Source organism: Vicugna pacos, chromosome 1 (genome assembly GCF_048564905.1).
Source record: "Vicugna pacos chromosome 1, VicPac4, whole genome shotgun sequence".
Taxonomy (NCBI): Eukaryota; Metazoa; Chordata; class Mammalia; order Artiodactyla; family Camelidae; genus Vicugna; species Vicugna pacos.
Genome location: NC_132987.1, coordinates 43,935,364 through 43,951,489, shown reverse-complemented (window position 1 = coordinate 43,951,489; position 16,126 = coordinate 43,935,364). Strand labels below are relative to the sequence as shown.

General features: G+C 40.2%; 1 protein-coding gene across 2 annotated transcripts in view; it reads left to right on the top strand.

Moving 5' to 3' along the window:
* The first annotated feature begins 4,816 nt into the window (after positions 1–4,816).
* The window catches only part of NCEH1 (neutral cholesterol ester hydrolase 1), a 54,881-nt gene continuing 43,571 nt past the window's right edge, over positions 4,817–16,126 (top strand). For both annotated transcript variants that reach the window (XM_072960980.1, XM_006200794.4), the window contains exon 1: positions 4,817–5,133. In XM_072960980.1, the coding sequence (XP_072817081.1) occupies positions 4,996–5,133 (138 nt within the window). In that variant the 5' untranslated portion in view covers positions 4,817–4,995. The remainder of the gene's footprint in view (positions 5,134–16,126) is intronic.

The following is a 16,126-nucleotide window of genomic DNA, read 5'->3' as shown; positions in this document are numbered from 1 at the left end:
CCTCTGACACTTTAATTTCAGACTTCTAGCCTCCAGAACTCTGTGAAAATGAATTTCTATTGTTTTAAGCCACTCAGTTTGTGGTACTTTATTACAACAGCAACAGGAAACTAACACAGTTAGCAAAGGCAAGATCCAGGAAACCAGAAGATGAGGCATAGCAGTGATCCATGAGTTGTTTGTTTATGGTGGGAAGAGGAGGCTATATGATGCTCCCAATCAGGGAGTAACACTGCCATTTTCCTGGAGCTGCCATAGGCTGGTCCATGCTGGATTTTTTTTTTTTTTTGAACGAAGTCATAGATCTTTGGATGATGCCATAATAGGATGGTTGCAAGAAAAAAGAAAAACTTCCATTTGTTTTTTGAATGTAATCCAGGGTTTTCTGTCTTGAGAGAATATAATGTTATCACAATTGTCAAGATCAAGGATACTTCAAACCGTAATTTGTAGTGGGGTTGTGAAAATTAGGTACATACATTATAAATATAGTAATTCACAAACTAATTTTCCTCAACATATCATGTAGTGGCTTTGACCTTAATCAAATATTTAACAGTACATTTAAGTAATACTGCTAAGGATGTTGCTGGGTATAACTCTTAGTATATCACAGGACTGAAATCATCATCATCCTACCCTCAGACCTGCTTTGCATCCAGTATTTCTTATGTCGGCTGATGACATTACTCGAACCAGAAACTTTGAAGTCATTATTGAATCCATCTTCTTTCTCCTCTTTCAAGAATCTAGTTAGGAAACCATCAATTTAACTTCTAAATGATTTTCTCTCACTTTCACTACCCATCATTACTCAGTATTCTAGATCAGACAGTTCCCTTTCTGACCGTTTCTTCTTGGCCTCTTTTGTTAACTTGTCCTCTTCCTTTTCCTTAACCAGTTAATGTCAAGGCCTCAGGCCTGCTTTGCATCCTCCCACCTCACACTCTCAACTTCTCTCTCTTCCATTGTCAGGGCTTCAGTTACAGAACGAAGACTCCCGCACATACATCTCTAGCTTGGACCTCTTCTGTAGCCTCCTGAGTTGTATGCCTAGGAGTCTACTCAATATCTCTCCTCTAAGTAGATGCTCCATAGAAACTCCAATCTAAGTATTCCCCACTGATTGTGTCATTTTTCCGCAAATCTGTTACTCTTCTACTGTTTTTCATCCAGTTGCTTCAACAAGAAACCTGGGAAACCATGTTAATTACTCCTTTTTCCTCCCTTTCCAAATCATTTTAATTCTACCTCAATTCTCTTTTGACTCTTCAGCCCGGTTACCAACAATTGATACAAGTCTATCATCTTTCTTGGGCACCTGAGAAGCAACACCCTCTGAAAAGCTTCTCCTACTCTCCTCCCACCATATGCCCTTTACGCTGTCGTTAGATCTAATATAAATCCCCCAGTGCTTCCCCATTGCCTAGAGAATAATGTTTAAACTCCTTGGCACAACACACGAGGCCCTGCTTCATATGACCTCTGCCTAACTCTTCAGGTTAAACTCTCTACCTTCCTGCATTGGATGCTTGAGAAATACCTGAACTACTTGTGGCTCATACCACATTTCAGGACTTTTGTATGTGTCTTCTCTCTGCTTCAGGTGATCCTACCTCTATCTAGCTGCACACTCCTGTCCAGCCTGCCCAATTGTTTCAGTCATCACCTTTCTTGCGGCTCTTCTAGAACAGAACTAATCATTACTTCCCCTCACTGTATCTCTCAACTTTGTATATTTGGAATAATAAGTTTATCTGACTTCCTCTCTGACTAGAGTGTCCTTTATTTTTGGGAAAGGGATCATTTTCATCATGACAGTGTCTACCACAGTGCCATGTAGAGAGCAAGACTCGGTGTTTGTTGGACTAAAGTTCTGCTTGTCTTTAGATGAAGAAGCCCACTTCACATGGCATAGTCTATGGCATTTTGGGTAAATCATTTCAAGTAATAAAAGTAAAGATTTTGTTAAGCAATGATATTGCTATGTCATATAATTAGGAGATGTTAATAAAAACTAATTTAAGATAATGCTCTATAAATAGAAATGTCAATTGCTTGACTCAAATCACACCTTGTTTCCTTAGAAGCAGAGCATTTTATTGACTCTTCTCATTTTATCACCCTTCACAATCTATAAGTATGTCCTGTCTCCCCTCTCTCTAAAATGTATTCTCAATCTGCCCCTTCTCTCAGTCCCCCTGTTACACTGCCCCTCCAGGCCACCATCATCTCTGATCTGGACTACTGAAAAAGCCTCCTGACTGGCTTCCTATTCTCTGCACTGCAGCTGGAGTGTTTCTTTTCAAATACAGATCAGATCCCATAGCTCCCCGGCTACAAAGCCTCCAGTGGCTTCTCATGGCATCAGAATGTTCGAGCTCCCTATTATGGCCCACACAATCCTAGATGATCCACTCTCCTGCACCCGTGCACTCTCCTGCCCTCTCCAACTGTGCCACCTCTCCAACTGTGCCTGCACCACCAGCCCCTGCACATGACTCCTGCCCCGTCAGCAAGCACTCTCTCTATTCCTTGACCTTGTAACACCGCAGGGCTTCTGCACTTGTTCCCCACCCTCTAGATTCCTGCAGGACTGTCTCCTGAGTCACTCAGGTCTCAGTTCAAATGGCATCTCCTTAAGGAGCTCCCCTTCATCACCCAATTGAAGCAGCAACCAACCACGGGGTGTCACACTACCTGTTCTACTTTCTTCAGGGTCCTAACCACTCAGCGGCAGAGCTGAGTGGTAAAGCACATGAGCATGAGGGCCAGACTCCATGGGCTCAAATCCCAGCCATACCTCCCGCTAGCTGGGTGACTTGGGTCAAGCATTTCGTCTTTCAATGCCTTTGTTTTCAGAATAATAAGAGTGCCTACTTCATAGGAATTGTGAAGACTAAATGAGTTAATACATTCAAAGTGTTAACCTGGCTTGTAGCAAGTGTTCTTTGCATGTTAGTTGTTATTGTTTATTTATTGTTTTGGCTCTCCTTTCTGTACATTCCTCACTCTCATCCCACTACCGTCACCACCAAGCACGTAAAATCAAAAAGAGCAGAGAGCTTACTGCCTTGCCCCTACTCCTTTATTTCCTAATGTGAACCAGGTATATTTGTTGAATGAATGAGGTATTAGAATTGGGTGTTTAAATGTATCTCACATTAGTTCCATTTTCTAAAACTCTCAGATCTACAGAAGAAGCAATGAGAATTATAATGGTTTCTTCGTTTTTCTGTTTCTATCTCTTAATTCCCTGCTTAAGGGATACTGCATAGCACTGGGAGGCAGGAGAAATAAACATTGGTTCCATCACTTACAAACTAGAAGATCATAAACAAGTTGCTCTGGGCCTCAAAAGGCTCATAAACTGAGCTTGTTATTACTGGCTGAAGATAGAGGGATGGGTCCAGTGTGGGGAGTTTTGTTGTTGGTTTGTTAGTTTGGTCATCACCTCCAAGACCTATGATTTTATGAATACAATCAAAATTCAGAAAGAAAATATTGAAGTCTACAAGGTAAAATTTTGAATTATTGTACAAATTACCTGAAAGCAAATTATGCTAATCAATCCAGTTGTCTGCTTGGTTTCTATCTCTGGGATTATTTCTAGTCACCCATCATGATTAGCTTCTAACTTTATACACATACATTCCCCCACAAACATATGCATCTCTTTCTGTTTAGAGTTATATGCTTAACTAGTAACTGCAAAAAAAAAAAAGGTATACAATGATGATCTCAAACTTGAATGCTTGAAACATCATTGAAGCATACCCTTCATATAAATGTTTTCTTCCAAACTTTGAATAGGAAACCAGCTTTCTTCCAATAATCTAATTTTAAGTCCTGAATTTATGATTATCTCTCTACTTTGGATTAGATTAAATTTAAATTACTATATTAAGGTGCAAAATTTTATGTACCAGGTGTTTTAAGGCCTTAATAAGTTTGGAGTTCTCTAAGCAGTTCTTCCAATTTTTTCCTTCTGGATCTCTGGTTGTAATTCTGCTAGTGATGTTCTTTCTTGCACTCTATATCCACCCTTGCCCCCATGTTTTATAGATATTCTGGTTTCAAATGCTTTTTCTGCTACCATTGAGGCACTGAAAGAATTTTTGAGTGGTGTTTCCACATTTATTTAAATTAGTATAGATTCCTAGATATGTATTTTATCCAATGGTTTATAATCCATCATTATTAATTATTTTGATGTTAAAACTATGCCAGCTTTAGCCATTGGGAGACCCTTCAAGCTGCCACCTGTGTCCCTCTGAACAGTTCCCATCATTTTTGAGCATTTCCTTATCTTCCAGCACAACAGGTTCATCTTGTATTTTACCTGCCCCAGACAGCCCTGTAATCAGCCTTTTCTCCAAGGAGCCATGGCAAAGAGTTGTGGTTCCTTTTATTGGAGAATGAGATGGGAAACCAAGATTTGGGTGCTAGGTGTACTACTGGCTTGGCATTGCTTGAGCTATAAGAATTTATTCTCTTCTTTCACCACATATCAGCTAGAATTTACAGTCCTTTGCAAATATAGCTGTAGAAGACAGTGGATTTTTCTCTTTTTTTAAATTATCTTTCTCATATCTGACTCCCATTTTGAGTCAGAACAGCCCACGTGGTTTGGACAGACAGAAACTCATTACACTGAAACTGTTCCGGGTATGTTTCCCTTTGGGAATCTTCTGGAGGGAGCCCTTGGTCACAAGCATGCAATACAGATCCATGTCCTCCAGAGTCCGCTATGCTGCGCCTAGCGCAGCCCCGGAGCTTTCTCAAACCTGGAGTGACCGTAACAGTTTGCCAGGACACCGTAGAGGGGGCACGTCAGCGCTGCGACTTCCTCCAGACGCCGCCTCTGATTGGCTCCCGGGCATATAAGAAACCGGTGAATGAGCGGCTGGCCCTTGCAGAAACTTGCTGGAGGTCTTTGGGTGGCATTGCCCCTTCCTCCTAGTCAGCCCGGCGGGCGAGCGGAGCCGGGGGAGGATGAGGTCGTCCTGTGTCCTGCTCACCGCTTTGGTGGCGCTGGCCGCCTATTATATCTACATCCCCTTGCCCAGCTCCGTGTCCGATCCCTGGAAGCTGATGCTGCTGGACGCCACTTTCCGGAGCGCACAGCAAGTGGTGAGATGTGCTGATTCTCATTCCTTCTTCTTAAGCAGTATTTAAAGGGGAAACAGAATTGCCGAACCGTGTCCCACGAGAATGCATATTTTTCTAACACAGTGAGGCGATCGCTTTTTAAGGTGGTTCAGGCTGGCATTTTCAGGGTGTCGCATTCGCCTCCTTGCTACCAGCGGGCTAGATCTGTGTCTCTTCTTCTGTGTTGGTAAGGGAGAAGGTGAAGTTCTTGAATAGATTTTGACTGTTTAGTCCTTCATCTTTTCAAAATGCCCCCCACTTTCTTGGTTTGCTACGTCAAAAACCAATTTTGCAGCATTTTATAAACCACCCCTCCCCCAGTTTTGCTCTTCTATAGGGGGCGGCAGAGAGTGAGTTAAATGTTATAGGAAGGCTCCTGGGAAAAACAGGTTCTGGTTCCTGACAATGCATCCACCTTAAAAGCAGACAGGGACACGGGTGATCTCCCACGGTCCCCAGCGGCAGTGGTACTGTCCATTCGCAGGGGTAGCAGGCAGGGCTCATCCAAGCACTTGGGGAACAGCACCAGTCTCACAGCTGACGTGTGGTACTCAGCAACTCAGCCCAAGAAAGGAGGCCAAGGGGCCTAGCTATCTGGAGAAGAGGCCAGGGAGGTGGTGGCAGCCGGTGTTTGCATGATGCATTTGTTTTCTGCCTGCCCTGCAGCATCTAGTTTATGTCTTTGTGGAGGAGATAACCTTTGCCTGAACCAGGATATCCTTGCTTACATTGGCAGGGTAACATTTTTCTCTACTGTATCATGGTCATGTATCTTTTTAACCTCACAGACAGGAAAATGTAACTCTCTGGTTTATTCTATGTAAGAGGCATTATTTTTAGTGCCAGACAATCTAAAAATCTAAACTACAGTCTGTAGTCAAGGTTGAGTCCTGGACTACAGCCTGCTCTACCTAATTCCTAACCCACCTCGCAGACTAAGTCTCCTCTCTTTCCCCAACCATGGGCTTTAATCTCAGGTTATTTTTGTAAACTTCTTTCAGAAATGACAACTAAAGAGAGAAAAAAACCTCATAATTTTCCCAGAGGGTAAATTTCCTTTTCCCTGTCCTTTCTAATTGTGTGTAGTCTCTGAGGCTGTCCCCTATCAAAAAGCCCCTTGTCTAGGGTACTATACCACATTTGTAGGAGGACTTGCTTTTCTTGAATCCAGCCACTTTCTCCACCCCCAAGTCCCCTGTTGTCTTTTAGCTATAGAGCCTCTTCCTTCCCTCCTGCTTACTATAATGTTGACATGGGCGAAGAATGACCATCCCCTTCTCTAGCATTGGTTCCAAGAAAGACAGTCTTCATGTAGGAAGCCCTACAGTCTCTCTCTTCCTCTAGAAATTATGTAACTGGGGAGTAACACCCTTTAAAGATTCTGGGATACAGTGGTATTAACCTGGATGGCTTAAATGGCCTTCTACAATAAAAAGAGTAGTGACTAATAATAAGACTAAGAAAAACAGAAAAAAAGAATCAAACTACTGTATTGGTCACAGAGATTATTCTTACTTTTCTGGTCACCAAGGAAATCTTCTCTATCAAATAATCTAGGAAAAGCCAGGCCTGGAAAAAAGCCTTTCTTCCCCAGTGAGGCCCCAATCCATTAAGGCATTCGGGCCCTATGGACCTCTGCAGAATGTGCCCTCAGCTGGTGTTTGGGAATGATAACATGTGTAACGCCAGGTCACAGAGATGGGAAAGATAACAGAGTGTCCTCGCTTACCACTGTGGCTTAGGAGGAGTAGGTTTGTACAGAGTGGCTCTCATCACTTGTCTTCTGAATTGTGAAATATCAGAAAGATCATTCAGACCACAAGGAAGCATATTCTATCCAGGAAAGCAGTTTATTAATGTCACTTCAGATTGTCCTGGGGAAAAGTCAGTGTGGCTTGACACAAGTTAGTAAATAGAGCATAACTGTTAGAGTCATGCTTCCCTGAATGCCACCTCAGCCACACCATTTACTTACCTCTGATTCTCAGTTTTCCTTATAAAACAGGGCTAGTGGCTACCATGTAAGGTTGCTGTGAGGTTTGGTAATGTATTTAAATGGCTGGAACTGGTTGTAGTTATTCTTCTAAGAGTTGTCCCAAAGGGCCACTGTGGATTGTGGGGAGAATCTGTGGTGTTGCTCAATTTTGTTGAAATGATAAAAGAAATGTAAATTGGAAGTTGCTTTTATCTCATTGGTACCTAGAGAACTACCACTGAAACACATAGCAAAAAGTTTGTTACCCAGATTATTTTAGTTTGAGTTGATTGGCTCAGTTATAGAAGGAACTGGAAGCTTCTTCAAAGGTGAAGCTCGGCCTCCTTCCTAACACAGCAGACACCTGCCTAGCATCAAGAAATATGAATGCTACTTTTATTCTGTTGTCAATGGCAAATGCTTCACTTCTTGCTGCCCCTTCTTATCTCCTTTATCTTGTGCAGATGAGTCAGATAACTGAGATTATGTTCATTGTACTTTTCTTCCTTGAGGTCCTCCAATATTACCTAAGAAGAAGCTACTCAGGATCTTCCTCAAGTCATCTCAAACACAGATGCCACATTAGAGCCACGTAGGGAGCCTTCAAAAGTCCTGATGCCCATGTCACACCATATGCCAAATTTATTCAGAATGTCTAGGAGGTGAGTCCCAGGCAGTAGTATTTTTAAAAGCTCCCAACATGATATCAATGTGCAGCCAAATTTGAGAAACACGCTGCTGATGTAGAGAATGTATTTTCCTTAAACTGCTCGTTATATTGCATACTTGTTGCTAGAAATGAGCCCCTTTACATTAGCATGGATTAGTTTACCAGATTAGTCAGTTGATACTTTAGTTCTAAGAGCCTAAGGGGATAAAATACTCCCTAAGCAACTTTCAGTGTTACAGCAAAGCCAACATGAGACTTGAGTAGAAAAGCACAAACAAAAGTAGGTCTGGGAAGTGCAGTGGAGAGGGGTTTAGATGTAGATTCGGCAGCAGGAGACTGGAGGAACAAAAGGCGGGAGTCTGGAGCAAGTTCTGAAGACATTTCAAAATGCTATGCAAACCAAGATCTTTTTAAAAAAGGTAATCCCAGTATGGGTGGAGATACTGAGAAGTGTACGCTGCTGAAGAAAATGTCAATTATCACAACTTTTTTGAGGACAGTTTGACATCGGAAGCTGTAGAAGCATATTTATTCTTTGACCCAGCAATCCCTCTGGATGGATTTATTTTAGGTGATCATGGATACAGATAAAGCTGTAGCTATAAAGATGGAAACATTTCACAGGTTCAAAAATCTTTTTTAACTAGTCCAAAAGCACTACCATCTATGAGAAATATGAAGGAACTTTCACCAACCTTTCTTTCTTTTTTTGCAGCATTATTTAAAAGAATGAAAACTTAAGAACAGTAAGAGGTTAAGTAAATTATTGTAAACTTATATTTTGGAAACTGCAGTCAAAAATTAAGGTTGTAAAAATAATGTTTAATAGTCTACAAATGATTTGTACTGTGCATTGAGTGGAAAAATGCTACAAAACAGCATATATGCTGTTGTCCCATTTAAAATATCTATATGTCAAAACATAATAGCTATGTATATCTATATATGTATGTATAGAAAAAGCAAAATAATATAATTTAAAATATAGTGATTTTTTTTTCTGGGCCATAAGATTGTATCTTCAGTTTTCCTATCTGTGTAGTTTAGTTTTTCTACAATGAACATGGAATTATTAAGAAATTATTTAAAAACCTTTTTTGGTAGTAGGTTTCCTACTTCTAAAGTAGAATTGATGTGTATATGCATGTCAATGTGATTAATATTTTAATATTGTTCTATGAAGAAAGTAGATTTCCTTAAAAAAGGCATCCTGTGTCCTTTGACAGCTGTCACAGTGGCAGGCTTCAGGCTCAGTCAGTTAGGTGTAACACAGATTGAAAGCTTACTATGTGAGTCTGAGCTACAAGAAACTGCAACCTGGTAGAATGGAGAAGCCATGTTAATATACAGCTGTTAAAAAGGCAGGAGCTGACAGGTTTTACAGAAAAGGTGCATTTACAGGAGCTCATACGAGGGAGTGGTTACGTACAGTTCAGATGGGTGATAAAGATGATGACTAGTGGCAATAATGGTATCTCAAAGGAATTCAGAGCCAGAGCATGGCTTTTGTCTTATCTGGAACATTTCCTAACTTACTAGTTCTTGTTCTGTGTATCTTTTCAACAACGTAATGTGAAAGAGAGGTTACTGAAACTGGTATTTTTGCTGAATGTTCCCCCTATTTCTTATAAATAGTGCTTTTGGACTAGTGGAGCTAGGTTTTTCACCCTACAAAGTGATGTGAAATCTAATGTGATCTCATCTGAATTCTCTGTGCATGATATGCCTTCGGGCTGTGTTGATGTGGTTTAAGTGACAGCTCAGCTGGACACTATGCAGAACTCCAACTTGCTAACCTTTTTCATAACGATTCGTGAACTGGAATGTTTACTACTGTCAGGTAAATTTAACTTTAACACATTAGTAAATAACAAGTTTTGTCTACTGCCTTCTAGATATGCCTTGATACATATTTCCTCATGTAAATTAGAGATTTTGCCAAGCATAATAATTTTTACCTGGTTTAATGAGATTTTCTTTAAACACCTGGCAGCCAAATGGCTTTAAGACTAGCTTCAGAGCACAGTATTTTATCAGTATTAGTTCTGACAGGTGAGCAATATGAGTTAGTTTCTGTAGATAGTACCTCCCAGTGGATCCAATCAAACATTAAGGTCAGACTGATCTAGCTACAAGTGTGTAAGACAATGCCTAATTTATAGTTCTCCTCTTTACTTTTCCTAGAACTCAACAAATATGGCCCTGAATGCAGAAATGCCATCACTATTACTTTATTTTAATGGGACATCCTATTTCTAACATATGGCTTTGTGCTTGATGTGAAAACATTTCTGGGAGGTGTGAAAGTATAATAATCATTCTTAAACATTCTATTAATACACACTTACATCTTTTAAATTTGTGAGCATATCTTTACTTTTACTGCCAAATAAAACTACATGGGAACTATCTACCACTTCTTTTCTCCTTCATTTATGTTTATAAAGAATTAAAATGTAATTAAATTTCCAAGTGGCAAACCTAGCTATATTCTCTACCTAATCAAAGATGTGTCATACTATGAAATTTTAACAATCTATCTTTCAGTGTTTCCAAAATAAAATTAAAATTCTACCATTTGGAAATCATCATTAATTCAGTGACTATTAACTGAACACCAGTGCTGGGAGCTGGTGAAACAGGATAAGACATAAACCTAATCTTGAAGAGTTTATAGTCTAGTGAAGGGAGATAAACCTACTACAGTTTCAGAGTGTGCACTTGAATGATAGAAAGGTTGTGATAGAGGCATTTATGGGTTGCTATAGGAGACTTAAAAAGGACATCATCTAGACCTGGGCATTAGGAACTGTTTTCCTTTCACATTGATATCTACTCTGAATTATCAAGCTTGAGTGTTTACAGTTAAAAAAAAATCTATTAAGCATATACTGAGCATTTACTCTGTGCCAGAGATGGTGCTATGTGCTTTTCATGCAATTCATTCAGTCCATGCTATAATTCTATGAGGTGAGTGTATTTCTTTTCCTTATCTTACAAAGGAGGAAACTGATATCCAAAGAAAAGTGAATTGCTCACAATAGCAAAGTTTATTGTGGAGGTGGAGTCACACTACTACTCCAGCCTTACTGTGAGCTCAAGAGCTTCACCACTGTGCGTGGCTGACTTTCCATAAGAGCTAGTTGAGTGAAAGAGGTGGAGGGGGGGGAGAAGAGGACGAGAAAGGAGGGTGTAAAAGGCATTCCAGCCAAAGGGGATGTTCCAATGGGAGAGGATGGTACAAGCAAAGGCACTAAAGTGGTTCAAAGTGGCTGGAGCATAAAGCTCAGAAGTCAGAGAGATGAGGTAGGAAGGAAGCACAGGCCAAATAATGAAGGGCCCTATGGGCCAAGAAAGGAGCCACTGAAAGATTTTTGGCAGGGAAATCACGTGGTCAGACCTGTGTCTGAGTATAGTCTTTCTCAGTGGCAGTGTAGAGACTAGAGTGTAAGAATGCAAATCAGGGCCAGAGACCACCTGGGAAGCAATTATCCAGGTGAGAGGTGAGATATGAAGTAATAAAATGGACAGGTTTAGAGTCAAGCTGACAGAGCTGCTGATGGAGGGGATAATATGGAGTGAAGAAGTCAAAGATGACTCCTAGGACAGACCCTGGAGTAACTGGGTTGCTGGTGATGATGACCCTAATTAGGAAAAAGAGCAGATCTGAGGGTGGAGGTAACAGGGTTTGGGACCTTGCTTTAAAGTGTCCGTGGGAGTGGTTTAAGGATAGCTGTTCATAAATAGTTTGCACATACAAGACTAGGGCTTGGGAGAGAGAGAGACAGACAGCTGAGCTTGAGATAAGGATTTGGGAAAGGTCAGTGAACCTGATGGTGTGGGAGTAGTGGGAATGAATGTGTATGGAGGGAGGGGAGGATTGGGGGATCCTACCAGGGAAAGCCCTGGGGGTCACCAGGGAGAAGAACAACAGGCTAGCCCTAAGAGAAATGAGACCCTAAGGAACAATTTTTTTTTATTATACCTTACAGTTATATTGCACTCTAGGTTTTACAAAGGGTTTTAGTTACCTCATCTCATTTTATTTTTGCAATAAACGACTGGCTGGCATTAGTTTTTTTCCATTTGTCAAGTGAGGAAGCAGGTTCAGAAAGGGTCAATGATATCCCCAAGATCACATGATTAGTTATACTGGTAAAACAGAGACTAGAATAAAAATTCTTGAACTTAGTTTCACTGCCAGGCCAGGGTGACATGAAAACAAAGTCCTCCATGATGGAGCTGCCCCATTGTGTCCCTGGTGCTGTCTCTCTGACAGGCCCCTCATGGCTGTGGCCGTGCATGTCAGAGTGCTCATGATAACTTTGTCCCGAATACACCGTATCCTGACTTTTGAGCTCGCACTGTTAAATGAATCTCCGCTAGTGTCTCCCAGTCTTTTTTCATGTCAGAGGCTTGATGACATTTGTGAAGTTTGCCAGGGGAAACTAGAAGAAATACCAGCGGGGAATCTAAGGGCTTGAGTGATCGAATTCACAAGATTTATAAAGAGAATTATATAAATGGTTCTCAAATAGAATGCCAAATCTGATAAATTTTGAATAGTTATAAAAAATGGTTTTAAGTTCTTACCTCTATAAAACACCTAACTATCAATATCCTACAGCCCATCTCTAGCCCAATAGCGACCTACCTGTTGGGAAGGTCTCCTCTTTATAGTTTGTAACTACTTGAATACATTTTTTTTATTGTTATTACTATTAAGCACAGAGAGATAGTCCCCAGGTTACATATACCTAGGTAGCCATATAATTTATTATCCAAACCATGACATTTTTGACAGTGATATGGGCTGCTATTAATAATCATGCCAGGACAACCCTTTTAAACCAGAACAATGTCCAGATAAATCTGGATATATGCTCAGCGTACATTTATTTGACTTGCATTGATCAGGAGAATCAGCTCAAAGTTGTAGAATGATCTCTGTGCTCCCTGTTCTGCTCAAATTTGACTGTTAACCCTCCAGTGAACACCATCCCCCACCCCACCATCACCCCGAGACCGAATTTCTGTTCCCTAGGATAGTGGCAGAGTAAAAGTACTAAGTTCCTTAGCCAGCACTTAGGGCCTGCTACAACCTGGTACTACTCTGCTGAATCTAGCCTCACAGTGTTCCCACGACAATCCTGACACCTTTTCTTCTGTTGTCTCCTCTGCCTCACATGCCCTCCAGCCTTCTCACTTTAGCCAACATCCCACACATCTTTCAACACCTACTCAAAAATCATTTCTTTTGGAAACGTCTCCCTTTTCCTCAACCTTAATTTCTCTCTCCTTTACACTCTACTAGCGCTTTGTTTTTCTTTTATGGCCCTTGTTTCTTTCCTTATGTTGATATTTCTTTATGTACAAGCTTCCCACCAAATCATAAGCTTTTTCACCTATTATAGACACAATTTCCCTCTTAATATTTTAGGTTTTCTGTTTTGGAGGATTTTTTAGAGGGAGGGCTTGAAGATCATTCGTGATAGAGAAAATAGGAATTCATGGTTTCGCTTTCTTTCAGTCCTCCATGTTACTCCATTTGCCCTAGAGGGCAGACCTAGTGCTTTCATGTGCTTCTTTTCTGAATTTTCCAAAAATGGCTTTTTGTTGTCCTTTGCAACTTTTTTTTGCAAGCCTTGCTGTTTTCTGGGTTTCTAACTTCCTCATAATATTTTTGAAACTTTGTTCTTGTTTTTGTGTTTGTAAAGAATCATGTTTCTGTTTCTAGGTAAATAGTTATAATTACAGGCCATCTCCTTAAAAGATCACTGGTGAATTCCCACGTTTATATGGTATCATTCTACCTTTCTCTTTTCCTCCTGAATGGATAACTGATGAACATCCCATGAGAAATTAAGTTGACTGACATTTGTGCTGCCATTCCCTAATATTGTCCCTGCCCAGGGACTCAAATTATATTTTTTTTGACCATTCTGAAGTCTACTTTTCTAAAATGCAACATAATCATTTCACTATTCCTAGTTTATGCATCAGTTCTAAGGTAGGATCACTCTGTCCCAAAGTTTCAATCACTTCCATTTCATGGCATAGTTCTTCCCTGTTAGAGAAAAGCAAGTCCAGAGCAGCAATAATCCCGACTTCCTTGAGTTTCTTAGCAAGACAAACCAATTCTGATTTTAAAAGATGATCTGCTTTTAATAGAATAAGATTACTGGCAGATACCTGTATAATAATGGATCCATTTACTGAATAATAAACACAGCCATCTTGTGGAATAGTAGATAATGTTCTCATTTAATGAAAAAGGAACTAGAAGCCCAGCAAGGTTGAGTAACTGGTTCACAGACACAGGAAGGTCTGGAAGGCTGGCTGTGAACCAGGTCTGCTGGACTCCACAGCCCTTTCAACAGTATTCCACAGCCTTGTTTTATGGTTGTTCAGTCTCCTCTCCTCCCCTTCTCACTCCAACCCCTCCATTCTGAAATCTTTTGTGCTGTCGGGTAATCCACGTTAAGAAACCATCACGCAGGAAGGAGCGTGTTATGTACTATTTACAAATTTTAGTCCTGGAGAGTTTTAGTGTATGTTTCATGTTGAAAAGGGTTCCGTGGTTAAATAAGATTGGGAAATGGTGAGTTAAACAGAGTTAATCAGGATTTCCTTTTTTAACTGTGAAACGTTTCAGAATTCCTAGCGTACTAACATGTATTTTGAATCTTAAAGAGAGAATATTTAGTGAGCCCCATATTTAATTGACTGTAGATCTTTATTTTGAACTTCATGACACTGATGGTATATTTACCAAATTTAGGGGTCTGTTTTCATAGTGTTTAAGAGCATAGATTTTGGGATCAGGGAGACCTGTGCTCAGATCCAGGCTTGAGCTCTACTAGCTGTGTGACCTTGAAGACTGCATTTAACCTATGAGTTTGTTTCCTGATCTAGTAAGTGGTCATGATCCTTAGCCCATGAAGTTTCTGTGAAGATTGCATGTGATAATGTGTACAAAGCTTTATTGTTTGTCATCATCATCACACACTAGTTAGTATGTAAAACACTTGGAACGGTACCTGTCACATAAAAAATATATTTGGTCCAAATCTGATTTTTGGCAATTATCTACGGTATATTCCAAAAGTAATATGCTGTTTTTTTATTTTTTCATTTTCACCATTATTCTTGTCAATCTGCTACTGCTCACAGGTTTGTGGACTTGTATACAGGTGTAGATCTTCTTCACCTGGACTGCTATTGGCCATGGCTACTGGGTTTCAATCCTGGCTTTGGCACTTACTACTTGTGAGACTAATTGGGCAAGTTACTGAAACTCTTTAAGCTTTAGTTTCCTTATCTATAAAAGTAGGATAACAACAGTGCCTCCCTCAGGGCTTGTTACATTAATTAAATGTGATTGTGTGTATAGAAAGTCTTAGCACAGTGCTTGGTATATAGCAAGAATTAAAAACCTCTTCCTGTAGTTAAAATTTTGGAGTCCATGGGCTTAGTTTGCTGTTGGTCTACTGGATATATGAATCATCATCATCATCATAGCTAACTCATACTGTCTGACCATTCTGCATATATATTAACTCAGTCTTTGTAACAATCCAGTGAGGTAAGTACTATTATTTCTATATTATAGATGAAGAATTTGAGGCACAGTGGCCTAAGTAACTTGCCCAAATCACACACTCAGAGCTGGGACTTGAACTCAAGCAGTCTGGCTTTGAAGTTAGTGCATTAAAAGCTGAAGAAATTGCATGTCTTTTAGACTATCATTGTCTTATATCAGAGATCTTCATCAGACTCTGCCAAGGTATCAATTCATTTTAGAATAATATACATCACCTGAAAAGAGTTCCTTAGACTTTTAGGTACCTAAGGTACAGTTGGTGACATGACATTTTGTTGCATAAATTAAAGTACTTTACTTGAATTCTGTCCTGATGGTGCACCGTCTGCCACAACATGAAGGTAGTAAAGAAGCAGTTGCAAGTAGGATTGACACTTTCCTGAACAAAGGGCTTTGGATTTGTTCAAGTGATTGCCATGTGTTGGGCCCAGAGATCTGGCTTATGACTATGGAAAAGGTGACTTTGATCTCTGAAGTTATTAGAGGCAGGTGTCTTCAGCTGACCACCAATAATAAAAGAAATTCACCATGGCCTCTGTCATTGTTTAATTGAATAATCATTAAGTGCTGGGCACTGGAGTTAAAGCTACTCACAAACAAACAGGACTTGGCCTTCCTGGAGCTATAATCCCATGCCAAAAGTGTGTGGCAAATAATTATATAAAGGAAAATACAGGAAATATGGAGAAATTTGTTGGCCGGCCAGTAGTCATTGAAATCCCCTAAA